This window comes from Podarcis gaigeae (assembly GCF_964106915.1).
Source record: "Podarcis gaigeae genome assembly, chromosome: 4".
NCBI classification, from domain to species: domain Eukaryota; kingdom Metazoa; phylum Chordata; class Lepidosauria; order Squamata; family Lacertidae; genus Podarcis; species Podarcis gaigeae.
In genome coordinates, this window is record NC_139677.1 from 49,365,693 (window position 1) to 49,385,289 (window position 19,597).

The window sequence follows — 19,597 nt, forward strand, 5'->3', positions numbered from 1 at the left end:
AGCCAAGTGGCTGGCCTCTAGCACCACCTGATCCTAGTTGGAAGATGCTTGAGCAATGGCTCTCCAAAGGGTTTACTTGGCCAGCACAACTCTGCACTGAAAAAAGGGTTCCTATGGAGTTTTTAAAAAACTACCTGGACCTTATAGGTTCCCCGCCCCGCTCACTAATCACTCATGTGGCTGCATGTATGGAGTGGGCCCACAAATGGGGGGGGGGAGGACCACCTGTGTTCAGGTAATTAGCAGCACTGAGAACCAATGGGGCATCTTACTTCTCCACAGACTTCCTGCTTTGGCAAGAACCTTCCCTTGGAGAACTTAAGACATGCCAAAGCCTTTCATGGCCTCAGCTACCGTAATTCCACTTCGGTCAGAGATAAGGAAAATCACCAGTACTCAGTCTTTTACTATCACATCTAACTTTGTTTTGCTGGTATTTGGGGGGGAAAGGTGGAGAAAAGAATGCTTTTTACCAGGATTTTTTATTTTTAACTTTTTATTTTTAATAATAATAAAAGTTTGCCATGGGTATGTAAGAGCCCCAAAGGAGGCAGCTAACAGTTCCCATAAGGGCCTGAGAACGTTCTGTCCAATCTCAGATCTATAAACGAAAAAAGCAAAGCAAAGAAATCTACCAGTCCAGAAGGTAACAGGCAGCAGAATTAAGTGGTAAAGTGGACTATAATATAGCACTTCAGATGGCAAGTGAGGTTACCATTTGTAAATGCCCGCACCTCACAGGGAAAAAAACCCTAACATAGTAGAGAAAAAGGATCTCAGACCATTGTATTTGAGGGTCTTTTTACACATAGAAAAACCTTCAAAAAAGAAACCTCACCTCACTATAGTCTGTGTACAATCCATTCTGTTGTATGTGTAAACCCCTTTTCCAAGTCACATTGTACATAAGAAAAGTGAACTCTCAGGACCCATCTTTATGTAGCCAAAAGAACCACCATCCACACACAAGAGGGAGGTATCAAAAGGCTTGTGGAAGCCCCAAGGTGTGTGGACATACAACAAAAATGTTTAGGGGGCAGGGGAGGAAGGGAATGAAAAACCACCCAAAACAGCCCAACAAGGACAGAGCTTGCTCAATGGCCACAAAACAATGAAAGTCTGGCGAGGGGCAGAAAATTGGGGAACAGGCAGAATGGAGACCTTTGGGAGAGACATGGCTGGCTGGAATCCTGAATAGGAATACTCCACACTGCAGTGTTTTGTTAAGCTCCCAGCTATGCTACTAAAGATAAAAATGTTATCCAGATTTAAGGCTCTCAAGACTGACTATAAACATGGTAACATTAGATGTAAGACACTGATCAACTGAATAACAGCAACTCTCCATGGGAAAAGCTGAACCTGAAAACTTTCTGACCACATCAGGTACTTATGCCAATTGGCATGATGAATGTCAGGTGCTTAGGTTCAAAATGCCCTGAAGTACCAAAAACCTAGCACTAAAGGCTTTCTGTTTAGCTGTCTTTACTAGCTGCTGTTGCAAGGAGCAAAAAGTGAATAGACGTGGCAAACTTTTGTAGTGATGCTGTGAAACCTTTCCGTGCTTTGCAGGCATAGTAACCATAGACATCACCACATCAAAGAAAAATGCACTTTTAAACATCTCGTCTACCACATTGGTTTTAATATGTTTATTAATTTTTAAAAACTTTATGCAATCAGCCTTCCTTTACCACCTTCAGACAGCTTAGTCTACAGCAGTCTCATTTTTTCATTTTGCTGAAATCAATACAGTCGCACCTTGGTTCGCGAACACCTTGCGAGTCAAACGTTTTGGCTCCCGAACGCCACAAACCCAGAAGTAAGTGTTCTGGTTTGCAAATGTTCTTTGGGACCCGAATGTCCAATGTGGCTTCTGCGGCTTCCGGTTGGCTGCAGGAGCTTCCTGCAGCCAATCAGAAGCCGTGCTTTTCAAACGTATTGGAAGTCGAATGGACTTCCGGAAGAGATTCTGTTCAGCTTCTGAGGTACCACCATATGTCTATTCCCTAAGGCCTAAGCAGAACAGAATTGACAAGATTCCAGGCTTTGTGTGTTGAAACTTTTTTGCAAAGCTAAGCCCTGTGATGTGCACAAAACTTTTATTTTGTAAACACCTTATCAGTCCACACATAAACAAAAATCACAAACTGCCACGCCAAAGTAACTTGAAGTTAATCACATTACATGGAAGTTAAGAACAGAGCTATATAGGACAGTCACTGTGGGGATCAACAACCCTATGGCACCTTTGCCTCCCTGCAGAGATAACATATTTACTATGTGCATCAAGATAATCAGGTAGTGAGTGGTCCTGACCTTCCCCCTTCAATGGCCACCAATTGCCTGGAGGAGAAGCAGGAAGATTCTCCTGATGGCCCTGATGGATGCAGTGAGTACAGCTGAATCTAATAGCCGCAGGAAATGAAAACCTTGCCACAGGATGCCGATCCCCTGGCAACAGCAATATGTAATCTGGCTCCAAGACATAGTGTAATCCATTTTATCAACTATTTGCTTCTTGCACACAGGTGTTCTAAATACAGCAAATTTTAAAGAACTGATAAAATCCTGTTAGTTCACAGCAAACCTAAAAGTGCAGCTACTCCACCCCTCTCACCTTTTGAAAAGCAAATGAAAATAACAGAAAACATACAATGCCCATTTTTATTTTCAGGGACCCTGTTGTATGTTCCATCCTCAAGAGAGGCTAGATTGGTGCGTCCAATTGGTGGCACTCGCTCCCTAGTTTTAGGCAGGCTGTAAAAACTGTTTATACTGCCTGGTGTTCATTGGGTTTGAATTCCACTCTGATTTTGTTCTGGCCGCTCCTTTAAAAAAAAAAAAAACCCACCCAATAATAAATAATAATAATAGCAACAACTGAAATCTTTGAAATGTTGTTGGTGTTGTCAATAATAATAAATAATTTTAGTAACAACAACATCCCAAAGATTTCAGTGCCTTTGAAACAATGAAGCCATGAAGAATGAGGCATTCCAATGTCAACTTGGAAGAAAAAAATGCCACTGCTGGATAACGTAAAGTGTCAAGTTACGCTCAATCTTACATAAAGCTTGACACTTGCATGCATACAAGAACAGTTGCAGTGGAGTAAATAACCTGAGTTGTGTTCCTAGATAACCCATTCCAACAGAATTCGTCCTCACGTCTGCACCCGCAGGATCACAGCAACATGGTCTCCCTTCACAAAACAGATGTTTGCCTCCCCCGCAGCATGATATGCACCCAATCAACCTCCATGTTGAGAGACCTTTTTGTCTCCTTCCTTCTTTTATTCAAACCCTGATTTGTCCTTCCCTTCCTTCCTCACACCATTAGTTTCTTGGGCTCCAGCTGCCTTTCAAAAAGACAGCTCTTCCCTTCACCCTACTGCTTGATGAGGATGTGTATGAATTGCCCCTCCGCCCACTGTATCAGCTGGGGGAATAGACAGACTGCAACTGCTTTCCTTTTAACTGAACAGCACTTTTGAGTTTTCAGGGCTCATGGGGAGTGCACTGAAGCACAAGCATTTACTGAAACTGAAGGAAGCCACAAAAAGGAGGAGGAGGAGCAGCAAGCAGAATGGGGCATCAGGTCTCCAGGTTCAGAAGGAAGCCTAGGATGCCTTCTTCAACTACCTGGACTCTGCTGAGCATAGCTGAGAAGAGAAGACTCTCTTCAAGAGTCTTAGCCTAGCCAAGTGCTCCCCAACCTTGTTCTGTGCTGGATTAACAGTGTTTATCAAATATAGGCAACAACTGGTTTACACAGGGGTTACGTTCCTGCCTGCCCCCTTTCCCCAGGCACTTTCAGGTCACTGCAATGCGAGGTTGCACATCAATTGGAAGCACGCAAATCATTGCCTGTAGATCTGGATTTTATAGATGAATATATGAATTTGTGGCCAACCCATTATGAGATAGCAACTTGTAATTAACATCTCTTATTGACTCAGTTTACCAGCCATGGCAGACCAGCCCCCACAAAGTTACACACACTCTAAAGAACACCCATTTTTTTTTAGCAAGTTTGTGGGAAGGGAGAAGTAATAGGTTATCACATCTGAAGAGGTTTGGATACACTGAGGCGACAAACCCTCCAATCTTTTTGTTCATTGCACACTTACTGCTGCTGAAATCACTAGAAATTAGCAGGCACTTCTTCCATTCTAATGGTGGGAAGAATACAGCCCAAATCAAGAACAAACAACCCCCAATTTTAAAAGATAATGGGCAGCTGTTGGGGCACTAGATTGGCTCCACTAGTATGACCAGGCTGCGTTGGCGTCACCACTGCCCAGCTCCCACATCACCCTGGTAAGCAGCAAGCAGCAGTGCTGGCAGGAGTTCAGAACCACGGTGCTGCCACACCAGCTGGCCCTGTTGATTCATGGCATAGTTTTATTCTTTACTGGTCTGATGGAAGTTGACAAGCCTATGAATGGAAATTTTGTGCACAGAACAGTTTGCTGATATGGAGGGAGAGGGCAGGCTTCTACTACACAATACAGATCACCACATTGCAGTGGCTTTCTGCAAAAAAAAGCAACAACACACACACACAATGTTAATGTTCACACTCTTCAAATAACTAAATGGAAGGTTTTCTGATTATATGACTTAACTCAACCCTCCCATTACCTGTCTTCCTTTCTCCCTGCTTAAGACAACAGAGAACCCACACTAAGACCGACGCAACTTTTAAGCTACACAAACGACGAGCTGCAGTTGACAAATGTTTACATGAAAGAAACTTGTTTTCACTTCTTGTCAAGGGAAACTTAGTGGGCGATATGCAACATTAGTCATATTCAGAAAAGACCCACTGACATCTACTGTTATCAAATGGTCTACTCTATGACTAATGTTGTATATCACCCAGTAGGTATTGCTATGACTGTGCAGCAGCTTTTTGGAGCTGAATGCTTTAACATCTACGTACAGTGGTACCTCGGATTAAGTACTTAATTCGTTCCGGAGGTCCGTTCTTAACCTGAAACTGTTCTTAACCTGAAGCACCACTTTAGCTAATGGAGCCTCCTCCTGCTGCCGCACCGCCGCCAAAGTGTTCTGTTCTCATCCTGAAGCAAAGTTCTTAACCCGAGGTAATATTTCTGGGTTAGCGGAGCCTGTAACCTGAAGCGTACGTAACCCGAGGTACCACTGTAATGGCATCGCCATGTTTTGCTCTAAATGACTACAGGAGGCACACAGAAATTTCAAAAAGGCATATAAAACTTTGCTTACATCTGTCATTGTCATTTTGCCCGGCAATGGCATCTTCCAAAGTGACAGACTTAGGTTTCTTTTCATTATTTCCTTTCAAGTTTTCCCAGTCTGCTTGGTTGAATCTGCAGACCTCCGGGTCTTTGGTTGCTACGTGTCCTTCTCTCTCTTTCATCTCCAACTCTGAGAAGCGCATCATTGCACGCTAGAAAGAGAATTGATATGGGGGAAAAAGACACCTCACAATAAGAGCTACTTCATTTACCTTACCTTCTATGAAAAGTATTTCCAAAAGAAAATATCTGCTCAAACCCAAAGTTTTGAGATACACACAATTCTATATAAAGTTTTAAAATGCCATATGTTCAATATGCAAGGCATGTAGTATCTATACACAAATAATATATAAAAGTAAATAACATTTTATTTATTTATTTAAGTGTATTAAAAAGCATTGTCTTTTGAGAGGTATAACAAAGAAACAAAACATAAACTGTACAATGAATAAAGACGACCATGGCCCACAACTTCCCTTTGTGTACTTGGAAATGAAATTTTAACTCAAAGGTTTATGCAAGATTCTAGTAATAAAAATTTGAAGAACTGACCTCACAGTAAGCAGCAGGTAGACATAAAATACTGTCCTCTTGTAATCCTTCCATCTATGTAATTAAAATGGGCACTCAATGGATCATTTAAATTTTAGATAATTTCATCCATTTTTATAAGCATCAACTAATTCTTTCTTTTTTTAACAACGCAAAACAATTTGGCTTAACTCATTCTTTCACAAATCTAAAAAATAACCTACAATACTTGCCATCATTCAACGTCAAATTCACTACAGCTTCTATTCCTTTAAGCTACATTTCTGCTTGGTAAAGAAGTTGCATTAAACCCGCTAACAAATGGCTGCTACTCCTTTTTAATCAAATGTCCTGTATGAAATAATCATCAAAACTTCTGCCTTTCCTTTGGTATTTAATAGTGCTAGCCAAACACAGGCAAGCTATAGCAAACTACCTTTAAAAACAAACATGTCATGCATTCTTCAGCTTCCTTTCACTACTACATGTTATGCTTATGAGATTAAATTATTTGTTACACCAATTAACTACATATAATTCTTATCTATTAACGCTCCAATACCCCTGGCTTCATAGCAGAACCTGAATATACACAAGATTACCACTGCTAGTTAAGTTCAAGATAGACTTATAGAGTTGTACATATTTCATTCTCAACTGTGAACTGTGTTTTTTTAAAAAACTGCTTTGGTAGTTAAGCCTCAGAACTCACCTGCAGAGCCCGCTGTTCTCGACTAAGTTGGCTAGAATCTGCATACAGTTCTGTCGTAACACACTTGAATCGATCACCTACGTAACCAGCAGAGTTTGCGATTCTCTTTGCCAGGTTAGATGGCTTAGGTTTCAGGAATTTGCCGTCATTAGGTTCCGCGCCCTCAGTTCCCTCTTTGGCATATGCCTGACTGACTTCCATACTTGACTGCGTGTTTCCCATACAAAGCTGTTTAGCATCATCTGGCATTTTGCAAAAGGACATAGCTAGGCCATCGTTTCCGTGAGCAGCCTCCAAGAACACCGAGGAAGTGGGAACCGTTAACCTCTCTCTATTCTGGCTCAAGGAAAGGTCCTCTTTCCTTAAGTTGAACATTGATGGGTGTGGGCTCTGGGCTTGCTTGAAGTTATAAACTTCATGGAAATTGCTTCTCCCACAGTCTTCCCTCATCACAATGAAATCTCTGTGGGGGAAGCCTTGTTCTACCTTGTGCTTTGTGGGGTCGCTTGCTTGATTACTGCTTTCAACAGGAAAGCTAGGTTTCGTCAGGTTCGTTTCACCTTTCACATCTTGCTCCTCTCTCGGTTCTGCAAACAGATGCTTGTCACTTTTGGTAGTATTTTTACCATGACTTGAACTTTGGTGCAATTTTGCATTTCTGTCTGCAGGTACTTCAAAATGTAGTTTTGTGCTGGTTTCCAGCATCTCGGGCAATCGGTTTCTCAAGGCAGGGTCTTCATAACGGAGCCGTTCATGCGATCTAGACCTCCTTTCCGATTTCTCATCTTTCAGCTCCAAAGCTGTATGGGGTAACAGCATTGGGTGTACCATACCCATACCCAAAGCATCCTGGTAGGTCATGAACTCACCTCTGCTGGCTGGCAGGCTGTATGGAATGGTAGGTTTGGGAGCTAGATGTCCAGGGAAAAGACTCCCATTGGGTAACAGAACAGGGTGAGGATATACAGGTCCTTTCCCATGTAGAGACAAAGGGCCTATAGCTAAGCCTTCTGGAACTGGATATGGGAGATAGCTTCTCGGATAGGGCAATGGTGGAGATCGGAATGCATCATTCGAAGGGAAAAATATGGAAGTTGGTGCAAGGGTGTTCTCATTTGCTTTGAAGATAGGTTCTGGATTATTGCATTTAGCTGCCTTATTACTATGCTTTGAAGACGCTGCTGCTAAAGGTTGTCCTATGTGCTGTATGACAGATGCAGTGGTCTCTACTGAGCTAGTCGTCTTAGGGCAATCAACATTGGCATTTGGAGCAGGAGAAGCAGATGCTGGGCGACCTCCGCTTGATACAGACCCTGAAATATTACTGACAACTGCTTCTGTACCCCCCATCCTAGGGCAAGAAGAACTCCGCTGTTGTGGCGTCACCCAGTCCAATGCTTTGTTTTTCAACTGCATGTTTTTACCACCGTTATCTTCATTGGGACCTGGACCAGGAACAACCCAGGAGGAAGGCGCCGTGCTGATTATTTCAGGTCTATAGACAGGGCAACCGCTTCCAGGAGAAATGGTTTCTTTTGGAAGATCACCTCCAGGTAAAACCAAGCCACTTCCGGCCCTGCTATGAACCAGCACAGTTGGCGCCATTTTCTTAACGTGATCAGATTTGGTTGTCTCCATGTCAACAACTTTTGATGACAAATCCAATGGTTTGTCTATAATCTCTTTGGTAACAGTTTGTTGTTTTTCTAACAGTGGAGGGGATCTGCTGTCCTTCCTGTCGTGACCTGTTTTCCTTGCATGCACTGTAGGCTGCTGAGAGATTTCGCCTGTGTCGTGTGTTTTAGGAGCTTTCCCCCCAGAGACTCTTGGAGGAAACTCATTGCTTACATTCACGTATGGCTTTGGGAGTGTAACTGAAGAAGGTGACGTCGAAATCCTGGAAAAGTGTTTCTGAAACTCCGAGTAAGCGTCCCCAACCTGCGTCGGGAGGTGAACTCTAGGTGATGGTCTCGGTGAATGAGACAAGAGAACAGTGGGGTCTGTTGGCATATTACTAGCCGCTGGCTTTGCAGATGGGACTCTGGGAGGCTTGCTATTCTGGATATGTGGATAGGCATGAGAGTCCACAGGAGTTCCGGGACCGACTCCCATCTTCCAAGACAAGCTCTTTTCTGGACAGTGTCCTAGAGGGGGAATAGCTGGAGCTGCGGTTGCAGCAGAGATCCTCATTGGTGAAGCTAATGATGACGGAATGTGGGGAGCAACGTAATGAGAAGGTGGCAAGTATAAAAAACGTTCACCATTTGTACATACGGGCGAGTAGGTCAGATGCTGTGGCAAGCTGTAATTGGACTGCTGAGGTAGCAAGGCCTTATACATGTTCAACGAATACTTATTTGGTGATTCGAGAAAAGGATAAATAGCACCCTCCATGTAAGGATTTACCCAGGGTAGCCTTAGGTAACTAGCACCATTGACATTGAGAGGACTCGGTTTGTCGCTTGAGCTTCTGTCCAAGCCTAAGGTCTCCCCAGTTGGAAGCGAACTTTTTTGTATTCCAGGTGGCGTTTTGTACATAGCACTGAAGCCATTTGGGGGTTTTCCAGCTGCATTTTCAATTGCTTCAGTGGGATTAGACTTGAACTGCATCTCTGGATTTCTTTCAGGAGCAAATCCAAGGCCAGCAATAGCACTTGTAGCGTCCCGGGGCTTGTCTGAGCCAAGTCCACATAAACTGGAATAGACAATACTGCTGGGGACTCTAAGCCCTTCCCGCATAAGTCCAGACCGGTCCATGCTCAGAGCTGCAAGGCTGTCAATGCGATGCACTGCCGTGGCATCCACCTTTGTGAAATAAGAGAGAGGTGACTTTGGCATTTAGTCAAGTACTATTCAAGGCTACAGGTACTTAAAAAAACAACATTGCAGGAAACAAAAGGAAGCAAATACATTGTTTTCATTGTGAAAAACTAATGTGGGCTGATTAAACTGATAAATGTAGAGGAATAAAGTAAATCAAATTTTAAAATTTTAGCCTGCTTCATTCTTCTGTCTGTGGAGTCTGAGTCCTGCCAAGTTTGATTATTATTTTTTAAGTAAGATTAGTTTAATGGGTCTCTAGATCCTTTCATACTTAGCAAAACATCTACATGGATTTTAGGATAATATCCTTAAATCTTTGCTACTCAACCAACTGTCCCATTTAAAAAAATTGATTTCCAGAACCATGTGTGTACTCGCTTCCAACAAGGGACATTTCATAAGGTATGCTTCCAGTGGGGGGGACGACCCTCAGATGCAAAGTTATTTATATTCCAAAAATCATTTAATTCAAATAATGACACTGAGTCTTTTTTTTTACTTCTGTTCCTCTGCTTATTGATAGCCAAAATAAGTGATATTTAGGCTGCAATCCTATATATACTTACCTGGAAGAAAGTCCCACTGAACTCAATGGGGCTGACTTCCAAGTAGACACATATAGCATTGTGCGTTAATAACTTTCACAGGCCAGCAGAGGAGCTAAACTACTGCCTTTCCCAGCATCCTCATATGAACAAAGAGGAGCTTGCGGGAAAAGAGAAAGCAAGATCGCGTCATGTAGCTGTATTACAGGAGACCTCTGGGTATAGGGTGGTGTATAAGTTGGAAGAAGAAGAAGAAGAAGGGGGAGGAGGAGGAAGAAGAAGAAACAAAAACACTGGTCTCTCCTCTGTTCCAAATGTTTGCTCCTACACAAGATGAGAGAAAGTAGGCTACCCAATTCTAAGAAGCAAAACACACTACTGTACAGTGAAAGCAGGCAAAGGCCTTGCCTCCACAGTCCTTCTAAGCCCCAAGAAAAAACAGCAGCCCTGGGCAGTGCTTTTTCCCGGGGGTACTCAGGGGTACGCAGCCCCAACACCCTTTTTTTCTAGAATAAAAGCATTGGCCCTGGGGCACTTTCTCTCCAATCTCATTCCTAAACACCCAGCCAGCCCTAAACTGCAGATTGTACTAGTTCTAGTTCTTCCAATTTTCTTATATTTATATCCCACCATTCTTTCAAGAAGCCTGTGACATCTTTAGGATCATCTTTAGGTGGTTCCTCTCTAGACACTGAAACTATAGCAAAGGCTCACACACCCCATTCTGTCCACCCAAGGCTACCAGCTGTCAGTCACTGAAATTCTTAAACGGCTAACTGAAATATGCCAAGCAATGTTATTTAGAGCAATCATGACTTAAGAGTGTTCATGATGTGCTATTGAGCATATGACGAAGTAAAAAAAATGCTTAAGACTCAGATACTAGAAATATATACAAAAGGATGCAACCGTAACCCGATATTTGAATGCCACCTCTGGTTTAACAGCAACTTTCATTAGTCCCAAATAGTTATTTGAAATGGAAGCCATAGCACAAAAATCCAGTGAAAACCCTTTTGTCATCAAAGGGAACTATCAGTTTCTTACCACACTGTGGTTCAGGTGATTTTCTTCCCTTAATTCCAACCTGCTTTTCGAAGCATCTCCATCATTTACTGGGATTTTCCTATTTTCAAGAGATATTTTTAAAAAGTGACTTACAGACACAATGTTAATGGTTTGACATTTTGATCTTGACTGCAGTGTTTCTATTAAATTACCTTTATCAATACATCAGTGCAGAAGAAAATTAACAGATTTGCCCTCTAATTGGGCTTTTTCTCTTCTCTATAGAGTTCAGGGATGAAAAAATGTTTTTGGACTTTAGTTCCAGTTAAGGAGTTTTGCTAAAGCAATACATGGTAGTAAATACTCTTTCTTTCTTTCTTTATTTAGAAACAAACGACCTTGTATAGTATCGTTTATATACAGATATACACACACACACACATATATATACAGAGACAGGAAAAACCCACACACTTCTAATATCATACAAATGTCAGCTGTTCAGTGCTGAAGAAGGAACCATACATCTGTGTGTTAGCAGCGTAGCAGCTCAGGGACTTGTTATCACAGAAAACACAGATAAAAGAATGCACCTCAGTGCCAACTTTCAAATCCCAGGGACACAATTGCTGACATACAGCAGAAGGGAAGTTTCATCATTACCCAGAAGGATATTTAAAGTGGTGGCACTATCAATTTTTAAAGTAAAAGCAACACCCACATTTTTGCCCTGTTTCCAGCTATTATTGTTACAACCCACACCTACTAGAAAAGCCACAGGATGCAATTGGATAGAAACAGAACAATAGCATTTTGCTCATGTGCACCTCCTTCCTTTGACATTTGATAACAATATACACAGCCATGGCATTCCCCCTCAGTGTCTCGGAACTCATAATTTTCGCGTGCTGTTTTCAAACAATCAGAGAAAGTTATTAAATGACCCAATACTGTCCTGATTTTATTTTCTATAGGGTGCAAGTCTGACCAAAAGTACTTGCAAACACAGTGTGCTTGCTTCATTTTAATAATTAGAAGTAAAGAATTATAGTATTGTCCACTATTTTGTAAAGTCTCTTTAAAAAACTGTGTTTGGTATGCTTTTACAAGGCCCCAATCCAGAGAAAGTTAGCCCTGCTTCAGTCTCGTTGCAGCGAATGTGGCTTAGATTAATCATGACTAACTTGCCCCATTCATTTCAATGAAGAATGACGAATGGTTTCTGAACTGGGGCCAAACTCTGACCTTTGTGCTAGTTTACGGAAAGTTATAGAAATATCTAATTGCTGGGCAAATTATCTTAAGTTGCAGGCCACATAATGTGGACCAATTGAAATTAAAAACCTGAATCCATGTTGTTCTTGTCTTTTTCACAAATAAAAATAATAAACTAAAAATAATAAAATAATAAACTTACAGGGACAACCTTAAGCACGCATGCCATGAAATAAGTTTCATTAAAAATCACAGACGTTTGCTTTCCAGTAAATACACTGAAGATTGGGAGAGAATGTATGTAATATATGTGAGGAAGAGGTGACTTTGGGAGCTAATCTTTTATAAGCCCCCTTCTGGTTTCCTGAGCAACACTGATTGTTAAAACAGTACACGAAGGGAGAGTCTGCGCCCATAACATCTCTCTTCTCCAACTCTTGTCTCATAAAAGCGCTCTCCATGAGTTATCTCCATGCAAGCTATTAAAAAAAGAGCTATGCGCTAAGACAAATTAACGCTGAAACCCCCTTCTCCAGAAGCACCGCGTGGTTTAACTTTCCTGAAACTTAAAATATTTACCTCTCTTCGTTAATCCCACACATGCGGACTCTCTCATTGCTCATCCAGCTATGAACGTTGCCATACAGGGGAGTTGCAGAAAGCATGACTTCTCCTTAAAACAGAGGCTTTTCTTCACACGTGTGTATAATCTAATTGGTGGGAAAGAAAAAAAAAGAAGTTGAGAAGATTGACCGGGGAGGAAGGGCAGACATCATAGTGGAATCACCGGTCTCCCTCGAGATAATTAACAAGGAATATAGGCTTGGTACAAGGTCGTGAGCAGCCAGAGTTAAAACACATGTAACAAAAAGTAGGAAGTTGAGGGAATGCACTGGTCAGAAACGCTATAAATCTAACGTTGTGCAGGACAGGAGAAGAATGTTACTCCCATTGAGTTTAATTCGAAATAAAAACAATTACACACCCATCAGGAAAGCACACCTTACTTGTAATGAAGCCAGAGATATTTGCTTGATACTCAAGCGAATTACATCCCAGGAATTCATGGTGCACACAGACAAGCAAATGAAAACCAACTGGGATATTATAGCGTTTAGTTACCACACTACTGATTAAAATTGCTTAAGGTGGCATACAAAAAAAGTAGGGACTTTTGCAAAAACACACACACACAACAATATACCCATAAAACTTAGTAAACAGGACCAGCAAAAACCCACCCAAAAGTAAATGCTTTTGGATCCTATTGATTTCACAGTCTAGTGCATTGTGGTGGCGAGATTGTCTGCGTGGGAAACCTAGGTTCCAATCCCCACTTGGCCATGAAGCGCACTGAGTAACCTTGGGCACTCCACTCACTTTCTTATCTCACCCTAACCTATCTCACAGGGTTGTTGTGCAGATTAAATGAGGAGAGAGAGAACCATGTATATACCACCTTGAGCTCCTTGGGGGAAAAGGTAAGAAAAGAAAAAATTCACTGGGAGTGTTGGGCATCTGCATAACTTCTACAGGATGTAAGAGTACTCGACTTTGGCGGCATAATTCTGTCTGTGTGTTTAACCCTTCGTAAACAGCAATATATAATTTGCATTGATACAGACACCAGTGGATTTTCTTTTCCACGTGTAGCACAACCAGTGTGTGTGATCCAGCGGCAATTGTGACACCCCCCTCCCTCTGAAATCAATGGTACCTAGTGTCACTAAATGTACTTTTTAGCCTGATTGTCCCCATTATGTTGAAATAACTTTCAGTGAAACTTTAAATCCAAATAATAGGGACGATCCAACCAAATTACCGTAAGCAGGACAAATTCCCGCAGGTTTTCATTTATTCACAAAGCAGAGCTCAACATTGGCGGGATCTTACCCAGTGCACAAAAGAACTGGGTTGTGTTTGAAGAGATAACTTTAGCAAGGAGGAAATCCAAATACGAAAACACTGCCTGGGAGTGGGAACGGGGCCAGACTGAAGGCACAGAGTGATATCCTAACATTCACTTTTTTAAAAAAGCAAGGTGTCAAATGTCAGTTTCCACTTCAAATGAAGTTTCTAGCGTTTCTATCTGTGAAAACAAGCTGGAGTAGAAGGCCAGAGACAAACAAGAGCTCCTATTTTTAATAGGGCAACCATTTTCCTAGAAGTTCGTCTCCCAGCCCAGAAAAGGGTTAAGGGGAGAGAGAAAAAAACATTAAGTAGGTTGGTGAGATCCCCAGCCCTTGATTTGATTAAGTAACCCAACCCTGGTGGCTTCCACCATTGGAGCTGCTGTTGTTGCGCCGTCGCCGCCGCTGCTGCTTTGAGTGCTTTCAGTAATTCAATGACGCCTGCTCACTCCAGGGAAAGAAATCATTAGCGGGCTCACTGGAGAAGCATTAGCAGTCCGAAAGGATCGGCGCTGCGTGCAGCAGGGAAGGCAGGTGAAAGGCAACCGGATTTTCGCGTCCAGCAACAGAAGGGCCTCGCCTGCCTTTCTTCCCTCCCGAACGCGCCATCTCCGCCCGCATTAAATTCTAGTTTGCTGCATGAGTGAAGTGTCAGGACAAGCTGCGTTTTATTAACACGATTATCGCGGCGCGTGATTTATTCCAGTGCCGGATTTTAATTGCTCTTTGGAGGTTCAGTCGTTTCTTTTGACTGAGCTTCAGCCTGCATCCCGCTGTTAAATGCTGGGTTAATAAGTAGGGGGAGCCTTTAATGCACAGGATACCCCTTCAGCTCTTCCTCTCACCAAAAAGGAGGGAGGGGAGGGGAAAGTGCGCGCAGGCACAAAATGCCTCGCCAAGGGGAGGAACGGCGAACGCGGGACGCGCTGCGCTAAATTGCTTTTCTGCAGAGAAGGGAGGCTTCCCGAGCTTTTTCGGTTTTTTAAACGGAGACGTACTAGGGCGCAATCCTTAACGTAGCTACCACCGAGGAAGTCGCTCTGCACAAATCGGGACCCATTTCTAAGCTAAACACGTTTAGGATCGCACGGAACGGATGGAGCCCTTAACCTTTGTATTCCTAATAAGGGGCCATCCTACACACGGTTAATAACTTGGGGATACAGCACCACTGAAACTAACTCACTATCCAATATAAGTATGCAATTAGGATCGGGCTCTGTTGCTGCAGCCCTTCAACCCCTGTGGCTCAACCAAGCCCAGTGGGATTACCCGAGAGTAAACGGTGGAGGAGCCCAGGGGTCTGGTCGGACCTATCCACGCAGAGGCCAGTGGAGAGCACCACGCACGCACGCACCGCAGTTTAAAAGCCCCCGTGCTCCAAAACAGACGAATTAACCCTTAAAACCAGAGCGGAGGCAAAACCTAGGTTGCGTTTGCGCACAAATGCTCCAGAGGAGGACCTCCGTATAAGCGCCAAGGAAAGCCCTGTGTTCTCTCAAGCATTTCATGAGCCCTTCTTGTTCCCCCTCCCAGCTCCTTGAAGAAGCCTTTTGTGCAGATCCCCACGCACGGAACATATTTTACTGAAATGGCACCGTCCCCTCCCTCTTTGCCTCCCTCCGCAGCAGCTAGCTTGCAAGAGCTGACCCCAATTGCTGTCAAGGAAGAGGAGCTGGCCCCTTCTCCTCTCCTTCCTTCTCCTCGCACCCCCCCCCCACCGCCCCAGTAAAGGCTAGGACGAAATATCGCCCTATCATTCAAAAGTTGTTGTTCCAGGGGAAAGACGGGTTTTGCTGACCAGATTTAGTGTTTTCCAGATGCACGGCTCGTAATGTTTTCAAATGGAGCAGCCGCAGCCTGGAGAGTGATTGAGAGTTTTACATACGGTTAGTAGCCGCCCAGAGCGCTGCCTCATCTGTAAGGAATGGAGGGGACACAAAGTCCAAAGAGATAGGGCTGTCTGCACGGAGGGAGGGGACGCCGCTCCCTCTCCCCTTTCCCCCACCCCTTTTCTGAAAAGCAGGAGACATGCCCGGCAGCCTAATCTTACTTTTTATAGGCTGGAACTGAGCTAAGGCTCTGGGTTTCCTCGCGGGGAAATGTATCGTTGGTTGCCATCGGCTGGTGCTTCTGAGATCTGCAAAAGTCGACCCCAGGAGCGCGATCTGAGTCGAACCCAGATACTTGGGGCGCTGTGTGGGGAGGGGGAGCCGTTGGCTTCCAAAGGCAGATATGCAAGCGAAGCTACGCCCTGAATGCAAAGGTTTCCTAAACTGGGAAGAGAGGAAGGTCAAAGGCAAATTGCCAAATAATCGGCCCAGATTATGATAGCTCCCAAAGCGCTACAGTGCGTATTTAAAAATAAAACAACAAAACAAGGAGAAAAAGAAAACTATGTTGCCTTCTGCTGCAAGACAACCATCTCTCTTTGCTAGTCCACGCCGCGAAACTCGCCCCGGGCAAAGGTGTTTGCACAGAAGGGGCCCAGAGCGAGGCTGGGATTGCTTAAAGTCTGCCGCGGAGCTTTTGCAACAGAAGAAGTTGCCAAATTCCCCTTTGGAGCGTCGCCGCTGCATCCCAGCGACACGAGGCGAAAGGGAGGCGGGATCCGCGGGCTGGGAGAGAAAGGCCTTTTCGGAGGCCGGGAGAAGAGTTGCAGCAGCCGGGAGCGCGCAGCGCCTGAGCCGGTTCTGTGCAAAAAGTACAACCGAGCGCGCGCGATCCCTTCCTGGGAGGTGGGCGAGGCGAGATGTTTGCTCGTTTCTGCTCGTTTTCAGGGTCGCGCTTCCCGGCGCATACATACGTTGTTTATAATCACCGCCGCCCTGATGAACTTTTTGTGAACTGTTTAAAAGTGGAGGTCTGTTGAACAAACAGCGGCGCCACTGCCAGCCATAATTTCATTGCAACAAGCAACAGACTTTTAACCCTTCGGGCTCCAGGAGGAGACGTTGCTGGCAAAGCAGCAGCTCTTTCTGCTTTGTGGCTGTGAGCCTGGAAGGTTACATATAAGCAACCACTCCGCTTACGGAGCAATGGATCCACAGCTCAGTTAAGTCCGAGCATTTGGATCTACGGTCCAGAGCAGGCTTTACCCGCAAGTCCCTGTGAAATCAAAGAAATGCGCTCAAGGCTGCAATCCTACCCACTACTCGTTTACCCGGGAGTAATCCCCAGTTAACGCATTGGGACTAGAGTAGACATGCACTGGTTTACCCTGTAACTACCCAAACCTTCCTCTTACCTGAAGATAAATCCCAAGAGGTCCAGTAAAACAAGGATGGGGGACCGGAAGCCCACTCTCCTTAGGCCGCACCCCACTGGCCCTGCCCCCACAAACCCTTCGGAGCGCTTTTGTCTGGTTTGAATGTGTCCTTGGCCGAAGATAATGCCTCTTCGCTTGCCTTGACGCACTTTATAGAGAAATAGAACACAGGAACCTTTTGACTCTTGCGCGGTTAGAATGTAAGCTGCTGTAACATCCATGGAGCCACCGCCGCCTCTGGCCTCGCCCACCGCCGGCCCCGGAAGGCTCCTTCAGGTGGGACCCTCAGGCTGAAAAGGAGTGCCCCCCCCCGCACCGAAATAAAGACAGACCCAAGTCCCGCTTGTATTTTGCGAGGCCTAGTCCCCAGAAAGTGCACGCAGAATCGGGGCTGTTCAGGACTACTTGTTAGCTCTAGGTATTAATCGCCTGCCTAGACATGCTAATAAAAGGCGACATATATAATGCATAGTGTAAATTAAAATACACAAGCGTCTGAGAAAGTCACGCTTAGAGACACTGTCAAAAAGAAGTGGGGTTTGGGCATAAGGAGGGCGGGTAGGCCGTGGCTGCTAAAGTTTGTTAGTGTTTATTGCGATTATTTCCCACCCCATCCCCCCAAAAATCAGTACGTTGAATTGGTGTGTATGCTTTAGCTGAGATTCCGGCTACACTAGAGAGTTGGACTAAAGACCGCAGTTTTATCTAATTCGTCCTGAAAATTAAATAAACCACCTCCCTGGCTGTTTCTCCGCCTCCGTGGAGCGATTCAGGGCTTGGCACTTTGCTTTTCCGAGTCCCCGCAAGTCTCCTTCTACCTTCGGGAATCTCCCCGTTATGTAACACTCTTTTGCTTTATACATAGAAGGGGGGCGGAGGGGACGTAAGGCAGGAGACAACAGAAAATAACAGAACCGCACATATGTCACGATTCCCCCCCCCAAAAAAAAACTTGATTAAAAAGCTCTCCTCGGTGCCTCCCCCTCCCGCATGCTACTTTGGAGAGCACACCCCCTCCACCTCGTTTATATGCTGCTAGCACATGCCCAGCACCTCGGCCAGAGTTGCTAGAAGCTGCCATAGCTGCAGCAGCTTCCGACCGTACCAGCCCGCGACGGAAAGCAAAACCTCCTCCCCGGGGTGGGGATCGCGCCGCGCCTCCTGCCGAGCGAGGCGAGCTCGCTGGCTGCGCGAGAATGTGACCTAAGGCGGCAGCAGCAGCAGCAGCAGCAGGCAGGCAGGCTCCGAGCGCCAAAGAGGCCACGCGGAATTTCCTCCCCGGAGGTGTCCGGCTGACAAATCCGTCAAGCTCGCCTGGGAGGAAAGGGGGGGGAGCTGTACGGCGGGGTTTCGCTGCAAAACCTGCTCGGTGTCCGCTGCCGAGAGGAGCCTCTCCTCTCTCTCTCTCTCTCTCTCTCTCTCTCTCTCTCTCTCTCTCTCTCCCCCCCCCCCCCATCAAGCTGCTGCGCTCACGTTACAGAGCAGACCCGAAAGGAAAAGAAAAAAGCGGCCCCGGCGCTCGGCGTGTCTGGCGGAACACCCAGTTCTCCGGGCACCCCTGGCAGCCGCCGCAACTCCACATCATTGGGTGGGAGGCAAATGCATTCACGCAGCGCCCTCCTTGGCTGTTGGATCCTCCTCTGCCCTCCCCGTTCTCGTTCTCTCTCTTTTCAAAAAGGGAACCGCTTGCATCGCCCTCGCAACGGCAACAGACTCTTGGCAGCCACTGGAGGCGGGCGCAGGAGCAAACTTTTGCTCGCACGCTCCTGCCTTCGCAAACTCAACAAACCTGGTGCCCGCGGCCAGGGGAAGCAGCCGCAGCGCTCTGCGCTTCGCCTCCCCTGGAAGGAGGGTCCGAAGAAACCATGCCGAGAGCGTTGGCGGCCTCTTTCCCGCCATTCAAGGTGGCGAAGGCGCCTTTCTTGCCAATCAGGGCACGAAAAAGGGTGCAAGGAGGAAAAATAACCCAGAGAGTAAGCCCAGCCGGGCTTCAGCGAGCCAGGAAGGAGAGCGAAAGCCGCGAGCACACGAGTTCCCTGTTGGCGCCTTTCCTCTTTCCACCTCCTGCTCCTTTTGGCAGCCAGCCACTTTCCACTGCATAAACCACAGGCCCGCCGTCAGCTGCACGGCAGGCGGGTCGGAGCCGTAGAGCAAGCGGACGTGGATGGCGAATGTCAGGGGGGAATGGCGCTAACCCAGCGGGGCTTTCGCGTTAATCAGAGAAGGCCCTCCTCTGTAATCAAAACAAGACCATACATAGTTTGCCCATCTCTAGCTCCCTGCCCGTTTCAGGTCTCC

General features: G+C 45.4%; 1 protein-coding gene across 25 annotated transcripts in view; it reads right to left on the reverse strand.

Annotated features, from left to right (window-relative positions):
- Positions 1-19,597, reverse strand: part of BCOR (BCL6 corepressor) — an 88,841-nt gene that overhangs the window by 35,021 nt on the left and 34,223 nt on the right. For 12 of the 25 annotated variants that reach the window (XM_083734151.1, XM_083734138.1, XM_083734133.1 and 9 more), the window contains exons 2-6: positions 12,701-12,831; positions 10,946-11,024; positions 6,531-9,335; positions 5,840-5,893; positions 5,253-5,436 (exon numbers count right to left, since the gene is read on the reverse strand). In XM_083734151.1, coding sequence (XP_083590277.1) covers positions 5,253-5,436; positions 5,840-5,893; positions 6,531-9,335; positions 10,946-11,024; positions 12,701-12,786 — 3,208 coding nt within the window. In that variant the 5' untranslated portion in view covers positions 12,787-12,831. Of the gene's footprint in view, positions 1-5,252; positions 5,437-5,839; positions 5,894-6,530; positions 9,336-10,945; positions 11,025-12,700; positions 12,832-15,832; positions 15,967-19,088; positions 19,324-19,597 lie in introns of those variants that run through there. The other 13 variants (XM_083734146.1, XM_083734153.1, XM_083734137.1 and 10 more) reach the window with 8 other exon arrangements.